This window comes from Moschus berezovskii, chromosome 7 (assembly GCF_049115385.1).
Source record: "Moschus berezovskii isolate FMDL1 chromosome 7, NW_MosBer_1.0, whole genome shotgun sequence".
Lineage (NCBI taxonomy): Eukaryota > Metazoa > Chordata > Mammalia > Artiodactyla > Moschidae > Moschus > Moschus berezovskii.
This window is the reverse complement of record NC_142466.1, coordinates 44912711-44925062: the sequence shown is the minus strand read 5'-3', so window position 1 is coordinate 44925062 and position 12352 is coordinate 44912711. Positions and strand designations below refer to the sequence as shown.

At 38.5% G+C, this 12352-nt stretch overlaps 1 protein-coding gene across 4 annotated transcripts in view; it reads left to right on the top strand.

Moving 5' to 3' along the window:
* Positions 1-12352, top strand: part of KDM4C (lysine demethylase 4C) — a 415025-nt gene that overhangs the window by 84402 nt on the left and 318271 nt on the right. For all 4 annotated transcript variants that reach the window (XM_055428240.2, XM_055428241.2, XM_055428238.2 and 1 more), the window contains one exon: positions 9840-9889. In XM_055428240.2, the coding sequence (XP_055284215.2) occupies positions 9840-9889 (50 nt within the window). The remainder of the gene's footprint in view (positions 1-9839; positions 9890-12352) is intronic.

Sequence of the window (12352 nt, the reverse complement as noted above, 5' to 3'; positions counted from 1 at the left end):
TGTTACAAATCCAACCTTCTTTCCTTCCACCAAGTGACCTATATAAGGCTTCATGCATGACGCTTCCAGAATGTTATTTTATAATGTATATTTCTGAGTGTACATTGCATCTAGTTGTATGATGTCTGCAATGATCTGACCAGAGACAAAATAGGCCCATTTAACAATCTTCCTTGAAGTGTGGTTAAAAAAAAGTGAATGTTCTTTGAAAAGGCGTTATACATTAACAAAGGCTTGAGTTAGATGGGTTGCTGTCATCATCTTTGCTCCTAAAAGTTACCTTTTGAGCCCACTTGAGTGAAGAAGATGAATATAATCTAGGGAATGTCAGATGTTGGCAGAAACAGGTGACCATTTGCTGTGCCTCTTTTCCTAATTTTATTGAGAAATAATTGACATACATCAGTCTGTAAGTTTAAAGCATTCCATGCATTGGTTTGATTTACATATATTGTGAAATGATTGCCACAGTCAGTTCAGTTCAGTTCAGTCGCTCAGTCGTGTCTCACTCTTTGTGACCCCATGGACTACAGCATGCCAGGCCTCCCTGTCCATCACCAACTCCTGGAGTTTACTCAAACTCATGTCCATCGAGTTGGTGATGCCATCCAGCCATCTCATCCTGTCGTCCCCTTCTCCTTCCGTTTTCATTCTTTCCCAGCATCAGGGTCTTTTCAAATGAGTCAGCTCTTTGCATCAGGTGGCCAAAGTGTTGGAGTTTCAGCTTTAACAACAGTCCTTCCAGTGAATATTCAGGAGTGATTTCCTTCAGGATGGACTGGTTGGATCTCCTTGCAGTCCAAGGGACTCTCAAGAGTCTTCTCCAACACCACAGTTCAAAAGCATCAATTCTTCTGTGCTCAGCTTTCTTTATAGTCCAACTCTCACATCCATACATGACTACTGGAAAAACCATAGCCTTGACTAGATGGACCTTTGTTGACAAAGTAATGTCTCTGCTTTTTAATATGCTGTCTAGGTTGGTCATAACTTGTCTTCCCAGGAGCAAGCATCTTTTAATTTCATGGCTGCTGTCACCATCTGCTGTGATTTTGGAGCCCCCAAAAATAAAGACTGCCACTGTTTCCACTGTTTCCCTATTTGCCATGAAGTGAGGGGACCGGATGCCATGATCTTTGTTTTCTGAACATTGAGTTTTAAGCCAACTTTTTTACTGTCCTCTTTCACTTTCATCAAGAGGCTCTTTAGTTCTTCTTCACTTTCTGCCATAAGGGTGGTGTCATCTGCATATCTGAGGTTATTGATATTTCTCCCAGAAATCTTTATTCTAGGTTGTGCTTCATCCAGCCTGGCATTTCACATGATGTACTCTGCATATAAGTTAAATAAGTGGGATGACAATATACAGCCTTGACGTACTCCATTCCAGATTTGGAACCAGTCTGTTGTTCCATGTCCAGTTCTAACTGTTGCTTCTTGACCTGCATACAGATATCTCAGGAGGCAGTTCAGGTGGTCTGGTATTTTCATCTCTTTAAGGATTTTCCAGAGTTTGTTGTGATCCACATAGTCAAAGGCTTTGGCATAGTCAATAAAGCAGAAATAGATGTTTTTCTGGAACTCTCTTGCTTTTTCGATGATCCAGCGGATGTTGGCAATTTGATCTCTAGTTCCTCTGCCTTTTCTAAAACCAGCTTGAACATCTGGAAGTTCATGGTTCATGTATTGCTGAAGCCTGGCTTGGAAAATTTTGAGCATGACTTTACTAGCGTGTGAGATGAGAGCAATTGTGCGGTAGTTTGAGCATTCTTTGGCATTGCCTTTCTTTGGGATTGGAATGAAAACTGAACTTTTCCAGTCCTGTGGCCACGGCTGAGTTTTCCAACTTTGCTGGCATATTGAGTGCAGCACTTTCACAGCATCATCTTTTTGGATTTGAAATAGCTCAACTGGAATTCCATCACCTCCACTAGCTTTGTTAGTAGTGATTTCCACAGTAGGTTCAGCTAATGTTCATTTTTGCATATAGATACATTAAAAAGAAAAAAGGAAAAACATTCTTCTTATACTATAATAAGAACTTTTAGGACTAACTCTCTTAACTTTTCTGTATATCATACAGTATTGTTGCTGTAGTCGTCCTGTTGTTCATTGCATCCCACGCACTTATTTATCTTATAACTGGAAGTTTGTATCCTTTGACCATTTTCCTCCAATTCCGCTTCTCCTCACCTTCTGCCTCTGGTAACCACAAGTCTGATCTCCTTTTCTGTGAACTGGTGTCTTTTTTTTTTTTTTTTAAATCCACATGTAAGTGAATACTTCTTTTTTTAAAATTTAAGGCTGTGTACTTTTTTTTGGTTTATTTGTTTTGAATATTACTTGAGTTGTCGTTGGGTAGCTTGGTTGCTTTGGGTAATGTGCACTTTTGAAAGCCTCTCAATTTTCAAAGAGGTTTCCAACTGTAAAGTAGCTGTGTAGGTAATTTTCCCTTGAAGATTAAACTTCAATCACAGGAAATCTCCTTGAAAATGCTTCAGCACTTTGTTGGAGTTAATTGTGTTAAAACTCTGTAAGCCAGTTGTAGTGGAACTCTTTAAGCTACTGATACTTTTTCTTATGGATGATATAATTATCCTTTGAATAAATGATCACTTCGAAAGTATGCCATCCTCTGAAGATTTCCATATACGGTAAGATTGTTTTTCCTTGGGAAAATACTGGTTTTGGTAAATTTTTGATAGGAACAAATAATTTCTTATGGGCATGTCTTTTATTGCCAATTTTTGAAGTTGATATTTTTTTATTCTTCTTGAAATGGCATTTTTTTTTCTGTTATATTAATGCTTGTTTCTGTAAAACACTGCATCTCTGTTTGGTGATTTTTGGTTTTGTTTGTTTGTTTCCTGTTTGTTCATTAAATATTTATGGAGTCACCCACCTGTCAGGTACTGGTCTTGGTGCTAGTAATACCATGGTCAATAAGACAGAATGGTCTTTAGGATACTTACAGTTTATAAGCATAGTTTTTAGTACCGCCCTACTCCGTTTTATTTTCTAGCAGTAGCATAACACCTGTTCTTAGCAAAATTTTATTGGATCCCAGGTCTTACGTGAATCAAATTCTTACTCTGAGTATTCATGCGTAAACCAGGAAAAATTTTTCTGTGATGGGTCCTCACTTTGGAAAACACTGGCCTAGCATGGAGGTTCCCAAACTTTCCACAAATGAAAGTTTCTTCAGAAGGTCAAATTATATAAAATTGAAAATAAAGGCAGAGATGACCTGCCTGAAATGTGTATCATGAAGCTCTCCCTCACCAATTCCTTCCTTCATGTACCCTCAGGAAACCCTGATGCCCTGTGGGATGCCATAGAAAACAGGAGATCGGTCATCTAGTATTCAAAAACCACTTCACTACTGAATGTATTGTTTGTTCAGTACTTTGAAGAGATCAGTATTAAAACATAAAGATTACTTTAATATTGTCTATAGTTGATATCAACTAATACTTTATAATACTTTTTTCTCAATGCAGTTTTCTCACTTATGACGGTCTATACATGTGGCTGCTAGATACTATTTTTTCTATCTAATTGTTCTGTCAGGAAATGGGCCACAGATGGCATAGGGTGAGGCCAAGCTCTAATTCCTTTTCTCAGGGGCTTTTTATCTTGTCCCTTTGGGCCTCAGCTCAAACACCTCATCCTCCAGGTCATAGTTAGAGATGCCCAGCTTGTATTTGCAGGTCGAATGCTTAAGTGACACCTCCTTACAAACATGTGCATTGTAATTGTTTGTTGTAGCTTGTGTTGCTCAGGAAACCAGTTTTGAGACTCATATGTGTGTGCTGGTAGTGTTTAGGATAGTGCTCTGAAAGCAGCCGCTGTGGGGAGGAGGAAGGCAGGACTGGGCAGAAGGGAAAGTTGACTGCCTTGAAACCCTGGGCAGATTCCAGAGGCAGCTCTGGCCCCAATGGGGCCTCAGGGTCCCAATTGGAGGCAAGAGGGCCAGGCCTCAATACTCAGGCTTGGAGCATTCATTGCATATGGACCACCATTCCCTCCCTCTCCAGGGAGAATAATCATGAGGAAGGGAACTAGACCCTGGGTGAGTGTCACGTGGGGGCAAGGAGCATCCCTTTGCTGAAAGTGCTGCGGGCCTCATCCAGCAGTGGGGGTGGGGGGTGGTCACCACCAAAGCACCCCTTATAGTCACACTTTCTGTTTCTCACATTCATCTATTTTTATTTAAGAACTGAAAATGAAGTAAGCAGTGTTCTGTTTTCCACAGTTAGCTAATGAGATTTCATAATATAAAATATTAATGCTTAAACTTTAATAAATGAGCAAATGGTGAATCTTGTTATCATCAGTAATGTGAAAATGTAACATAATCACACATATAAAAATCTATTGTTGTTCAACCTTCTTTTTGACACAGTTAGGAATAGGCCTTAATTAAAAAGTATATTATAAATTACTTCAGAAATATTGAGTTTAGTGAAACATAATTTAGGCACTTTTTGATTCATGAAGCTTTTTGTAACAAGAACCAAAGAAAAGTTCTGAGTAGTGATTTGATGGCTTTGTTTTTTGTAATTGCACCTTATTTAAAATGTCATTATCATTTGCCTGGTATATACTATTACTTTAGTTTCAAAGGTTAGTGATTTTTTTCAATTGTGAATTTTAAAAGGGAGGAGGGAGGTGGGAGGAGGGTTCAGGAGGGGAAACTTATGTAAACCTGGGGCGAAGTCATGTCAATGTATGGCAAAACCAACCAATATAATATTGTAAAATAATTTGCCTCCAATAAAAAAATAAATTAAAAAAAAAAATAAAAGTGGGTAATGTAAGAAGGGTGGCTGGGAGAAGTATTCTGTGTGAATATTGGACTTTGGCCTATTAGCAGGCAGAAAACTTTCTCTTAAAAAAGTTGGCTCACTCTGAAGTGATTGTAGTGATGATTGTAAATGGTGTGGGTTTTCCTTGGGAGGGATGAGCTTGGTAGCCCCTGTCACTTCCATCCTCTTGGCATCTTGGTGTGACTGATGAGGAAACAGGATTGGGATATGGGGCTGGAGAGCACATCTTGGGCTCTAGACTCAGATCTGGGCTTGGGTACCAGCCTATCATCGACCTTACTTAACAAAATTAATCTCTCTCAGCCTTAGTTTCCTCATCAGTAAAATGGAGGTGTTAGTAAGAGAACTTCGATCACAGGATCTTAGCACAAGGTTTGGCATATTATAAGTGCTTGATAATGATAGCTGTGATGAGCGATATAATTTTATTGGTCAGTTTTTCTTTTCACTCAGCTTTCAACACTTTAGTAACTATTGAAAGTATAACTTGCTTATGCTCGTAAAAGAAGGAAGGGCAATTTAGAATTGTCTGTCAGAAAACTAATCTCTGGGGACTAGAGCCTGAATCTTCATGTGAGGTGACAGAGTGAAACAGCAGGAAGAAGAAGAAATATATGCAAAGGAGGGCAGGGCGACTTGACACACAGCCTCCATCAGGGGAAGGGAGCTGAGGTCTGCGCTGTTTCAGGACTGACCTGCCTGAGCGCGGCCTGGTCCTGGAAATGGAGCTCCTCTTGGTGGCCCTTGGCTTGGTGAAACTGCCCTTGATGGTTCCCTGAAAGAAATTAGGGGGGCATCGAGGATTATCAGAGAAATGGGAGTTACCCTCTGAGTAGTGCTGGTAAACATTTTTGATGGACTAATGGTATGAACCTATCTTGAAATGAGCGATACAGAGACCAGTTCATAGAGAAAGCCTAAATCAAAGAAATGGATCTAGAACCAATTGAAAAACAGTTTCACCTACTGACAGCTTGAAATGTCAGCCTGATACTATTCAGTTAAAGATCATGTGTAAATCACAGCCACCAAGATAGCATCATTTTAGGTCTACTTGAGTAAACCACTCAAAGATGTGCTTACAAGGATTATTCTGTTTTCCTTGGCCTTCAGATTAGATCTCTCTCCTCTTTAATTCATAAAAGATGCTAATTTTGAACAAAATATCTAATTAGTATGTTACTAGTTTGTTAGTGATTCATGGTTTCTTAATGTTAGCAGAACTATTTGTCATACTCATCATGTCTGAAACAAATGCACTGTCCTAAAGGTTAAATGAACAATTAGTAATTTCGGCAAACCAGTGTGTATGTGTGGGTATGCAATGGTAGACATCTTGTATGGTGGTTTTCAAAGGATACAGAGAAGTATTAAACACACTTATATCTTCAGAGAATTAAGAATTAGTTGCCTAACTGAGCAGTGGTGGCACAGAGTACCTAGTTTGAAGCAGACACTCACTGTACTAGGTAGGTTAAAAGGGATAATTTATTTGAAAATTTCTGTGTGGTAGTAGGTGTTCTGTCACAGAACATGGTGCCTATCCACACAAAAGTGATTTATTCACACCACACAGCAGGTAGCTGTGGAAAGCAGTAGGTGATAAACACTATGTTAGAAGTATAATGGAAGGTCTCTGGAAGGTAGGAAAGAAGTAGAATAGCTGAGGTTTCCAGTGGTCAAAGAAAGCTTCATCGAGGAGGTGGAATCTGGGCAGGGATTGGAAGGCTGGGTTTTGAAGCAGGAAGGAGGGGCTGTTTGTGGTAAGTGAGGTCAAAACCCCTGTTAGGGAGGGAACAATTCATAGTCCAGACTGTTGGGAGTGGACCGCTGACATTTGTGGCTGTGGCTAAAATTGTGTTTGGGGGTTGGGATCTTGAAAGCCAAGCAGTAAGGAATAAAGGTTTTTATGCTAAGATAGTGATATGAGGTCTGTAGTTGCCCAAGGAGATAGTTTAGTGATGGTAATGGTCTACTGGGGGCAGACCCAGCCATTTCCATGCCACTTAAGTGGAAATTAGGTCCCCCAGTCTTGCCTACCTACTGTGAGCACACTTTTTCCTTCACAGTCCATGGATTTTCTATGCACTAGAGCCTTGTGAGATCCACAGGGGACGGAGAGAAGGGAAGGCAAAATGGGGAGCCCACACTGAAAGTGCAGAGTCCTGGGAGAAAGATTTGATTGAATTAGACATTTGAATGAGTTGGGAAATTGAAACTGGTAGAGTTGTCCTGAGTATGCCAAGCTGACCCTGTATTTAGGAAATGAGGTATTGGCTTATGTAATTTCTTACCTGTTCTTCTAGTTTCTCACGTTCATGATTTTTTTCTTCTTCCTGTATTCTTCCTCTCCTTCCACATCTTCCATCCTTCCTTCGACATGTTTCATCAGGAACATGATTCATCATTTGAGAGCCCACAAAAGTCAACAAACACTTTCTGAGCATCTGCTTTTCTGGTGCTCTGTTTCAGAAGAAACACTGGTCCTTGCCCCTGAGTTTGAAGGGAGAGAGGGAGACAGAATGGTAAAAAAAAATTAAATTCTGAGTTCTATGGTGGAAGGCTATCTGCTGTGTGGTTGATACAGTGAAAGGAGGAGTGTGGGCCTCTCTCTAGGGGTGACTCAAGCTTGGCGAGAAAAAGAAGTGGTGGTTTTGTTGGCTGGACGGGGATAGTAAGGGTATACAAAGCCCAGAAATAGGGGATGGAAAGTAGTGGAGGTATGAAGTAGCAAAAGCACTAGAAGTGGCTTCTTTGGTAAAGCCAAAGAGCAGGATTTGATTGGGACATTGATCAGTAGATGCAGCTGAAGAGATGTTAGGGCTACAGCAGGTCCATCTATGAGCCCTGCAAAATGCTCAGCTTCTGTTCGTCAGGTAAGTCAGCCATGGAAGACCCAGGGCTTTGTCATGGTCAGATCTGTAGTTGCAGAGATGACTTGAGCACATCATGGAGGGTAGGTTTGGAAGGGTACACCACAAAGTGAGGTTCCACCTGTAATGGTCAATTACACCTTAGTGACCCAAGCTGCATTGAGGAGACACACCCAGTATGTGTCTAATTTAAAGAATTTTTGATACATGTATAGTGTATGGGCGGAGAAGGCAATGGCAAGCCACTCCAGTACTCTTGCCTGGAAAATCCCATGGATGGAGGAGCCTGGTAGGCCGCAGTCCGTTGGGTCGCTAAGGGTAGGACACGACTGAGCGACTTCACTTTCACTTTTCACTTTCCTGCATTGGAGAAGGAAATGGCAACCCACTCCAGTGTTCTTGCCTGGAGAATCCCAGGGATGGGGGAGCCTGGTGGGCTTCCGCATATGGGGTCACACAGTGTCGGACACGACTGAAGTGACTTAGCAGCAGCAGCAGCATAGTGTATGGGAAAAATCTTTCTGATGATTAACCTCCAGAGAATTTTTCTAGAACCCTTTTTAGAGATGTGATGGCTGTGTGTTGGCCATGTGATTTTTGTCAGAGTTGTGAGGACCAATTGAAAGACTATGTCAAGGGTATTTTTTATCCTTATATCTATGCTTATATATACATTTATATTTACTTATACGTACATTTTCTGGGAGCAGATGGTTGAATTTCAGACTAATGAACTATAACTTTGATATCATTTTTTAAGAAGAGTGAATCTGGATATATAAATATAAATATCTCCATGTCCAATCCTTACATGAGTGCATGCCTATGTGTGTATACATGTGCATGTCTTGGCATGTATGTTATGCTTCTCTGTGGTGTGTATGCCCCCCCCTTTTTGGGTATATTTGATAGTGTAAACCAGGGATTAAACATTGTTAAGAAGTGACTACTGTATAACTGTGTTGAGTGATTATCATTTAGTTATGCTAAAATTTTTATCTTCCAATTCAATTGGAATGCTTTTATTAACAGTGCCTTAAGCAACAGGATATATGGTTGAATTTTCTTTTAGAGAATTGCCTAGTTACATTGGATCCAATTAAGTTTTGCATATGTTATCAGTGGCATTAAATGCAACCAAGTGTGGTGTTAAGTAAAATGAGAAAAGTTACTTTAGTAAAAACCTAACTTGTACTTAATATATCTTGAGCTAGTAAACAGCAAATGTAGGTCTGAAGAATAACATATTTTTATTTAAAACATGAAATGATCATTTAACTTAAGATTATTATTGTAAAATTTGTTAGTAAGTTCACAGTATTTAACTTTTTAAACAAATTCAAGTATTTAACTTTTTAAAACACCAAATTAGAAATGAGTAATACTTGAAGAATCTCTCTTCTCCAAGGATGAACAATTCCTTTTTTCAAACAGGGATCTTACTTGGACTCTGGCAGTGAGAGCGCCGAGTCCTAACCACTGGAGTGCAAGGGAATTCCTAACGATTCTTTTTCTATATATCAAGATTTTAAAAGTCACATAATTGTGAAATAAATAAAAGCAACCTTTTTTTTATGGCTGGTAAACTTTTATTTAAAAACTATTTGAAAAGTACGATATTCTTAGAACGGTTTGGTGGAGATACAAACATTGCTGTAATAGTTTTATATTCTGTCCTGCTTGTCAGTAAAATTTTTAATTTTTTAAAAAAGAACTCTGCTTAAAAACAAAGGCCAAACTAATCAGCCTTGAAACAAAAAACATAAAACCCAAAATAGCCCTCAATTGCTATGGTGTTGTGAGTGTTACAAGGGAGGTTCTAATCTCCATGTTGTGGCCAGGTGCCACCTTGTCCAAGTAGTTTGGTGGCTTGGGGCCTTTGTTCCCTAATGTGTAAAATGTGGTTGGAATGGTGATCTGGGGCATTGAAATAGATGATTTAAGTTTATTTTTCCTCTGATTTGTGTTCAAGAGATACAACTCTGTTTGGCTCTCTAATATCTGCTTAGTTCATCTATGTGGAGTCTTGGGTTGACTTTTTTTTTTTTTTGCATGAAATTGTTTAGAAATAGACATTCTTAGGATATGAACTGAACAATTACAAACCTAAAGTTGTTATTTGTGTTTAAAATTTTAGGTATGCAATACCCCCGGAACATGGAAAACGACTGGAAAGACTAGCTCAAGGTAAGCTTGCTATCTGTTACCTAGATGATAGGTTCTTTGCTTCTGACGTATTTTTACAGTGTAGAATATCACTGTGTTAATTTTATTCTTTTCAAGTTATTGGCTTCTAAGTATTTTTCTCATTGAGTAATTTTAATTTTTTCCATATTGCATAATCATCATGATTATTTTAGTTGGCTGCTTTGTTTTTTGTCAACCGATTGCACTTAGCTTATTTTAGTTATTTCCAGTTTTTTTCTCCTCTATATAATGTACTTAACATCACTGTGTCAATAAAATTTTTATTTCCTTTAGTTGTACCATTGAGATAAATTCTGAGAAATACTGGTACTGGATCTTGGCCTCTAGGATGTTTTATGGGTACTTTTCATGTTGCCGTATCATTTCACCAAAGGGTTGTGTTAAATCACCCTCTCCTGGGCCTGAGAGGGCTTGAAGTATGAAGGTGAATATTTCCAGGTGACAGGACAGGCATAATATTGTATGCCTTCTTCAGTTCAGTTCAGTTGCTCAGTTGTGTCTGACTCTTTGCGACCCCATGAATCATAGCACGCCAGGCCTCCCTGTCCATCACCAACTCCCGGAGTTCACTCAAAATTAAGCATACTTTACTAGAACTTGAAATTTGTTTTTTTTTTAAGAGTTTGTCCATCTTTGTTTTCTTTTATTCTTCTAGTTTTATTGAGATGCATTTGACATACAACACGTTATATAAGTTTAAGCTGTTCAGCATAATGATTTGACTTGTATCATGAATGATTGTCACAGTAGGTTTAGTGAACATCCATTATCTCATACACATATGAAAAGAAATAGAAAAACATCTCCCCTTATGATGAAAGCTCTTAGAATTTACTCTTTTAACAGCTTTCACATATAAAACTCAGCAGTGGTAATTATGTTTATCATGTTAGTTATTACATTTCTAGTACTTATTTATCTTATAATTAGAAGTTTATACCTTTTGACTACCTTCATCCAGTTGTGCCTCCCTCGATCTTGTCCATCTTCTTCTTCTCTCACTTTTTAAAAGTTTAAGCTGCTGTTTTTATTAATTTTTTAAAATTAATTAATTAAAATTAATTTACTCAAATATAGTTGCTTTACAATTTGTGTTAGTTCCTGCTGTATTGCAGAGTGAACCATCTGTAGGTATACGTATATCCACTCTGTTCTGGATTGCCTTCCTGTTTAGGTCACCACAGAGACTGAGTAGAGTTCCCTCTGCTATATAGTAGGTTCTCATTACCTGTCCATCTACCAGTCCCTTAGAAGAAATGGAGTAGCCATCATAGTCAACAAAAGGCTGAAATGCAGTACTTGGATACAATTTCAAAAACACAGAATGATCTGTGTTCATTTCCAAGGCAAACCATTCAATATCACAGTAATCCAAGTCTATGTCCGGACCAGTAATGCTGAAGAAGCTGAAGTTGAACAGTTCTATGAAGACCTACAAGACCTTCTAGAACTAACACCCGAAAAAGATGTCCTTTTCATAATAAGGGACTGGATTGCAAAATTAGGAAATCAAGAGTTACCACCCTGACTAAGGATGATGTAGACTACTAGTGACTTTTTCCAGACAAAAGTAGAGTTCCATTGAGTGACAACTATAGATAAGACATTCTGCCTTTATTCTCAATTGAATCCTCAGGGAGCACTGTTCTTTCAGTCAGGTGCCAATCTAAGATTCATTGGTATGTTCGGTTTGCCTGCTAGTAGAAAAGGAATTTTGTCCCTGCATTATGTATGCTTTCATTTAATAATAAAATGGGGACACTGACTTGACAGCTCTGAACCGATATTGTTGATGACATCTAAAAGTTGCTTTCCTCCAAATTATGGAAGAGTATTAGAAAGAATAGTTAGGGTATCATGTTTGTTAAAAGCATTGTTATAATTTTGGCAGGCTAATAACTATCAAACCTTAGTGTTTTTATAATGTAATATATTACAGTAATAATAGCAATGTAATTGTAATCGTGAACTTCGTTAGGGACTATTTTCATGAATATTAAGTGGATGGATCCTGGTTCTGGATAATAGATTATAGCACAGCTTAGAATATGATTACCATAATCCTTAAATACACAGGCAGTGAACTTTGTGCTAAATCTATATGCTGTGGACTCTTGTTCTCTGTGATAATTATTCTACCATTTTCTGTTCGCCTCACTGCCCCAGAATTTTTAAAACGGAGCAATGTAAACTTTGCAGTATGGAATCACATGTTAAATTTTTTGCTATAAACTGTCTGCATACACTTTGATATAAACTGCCTGAAAATGACATTCCAGAAAAATGGATGCCATTAGCTTAATCAGTAAGAGATTAATAAACTTGAAGGTTGAAAAGGAACTTTAAACTCAGTTGCGTGTTTATTGAAAAAATTTTGCAGCATTATTTTGAGAAATGATTCAGGGGAAAGACCCTCTAAGACAGTGGAGGATTTCTATCTCC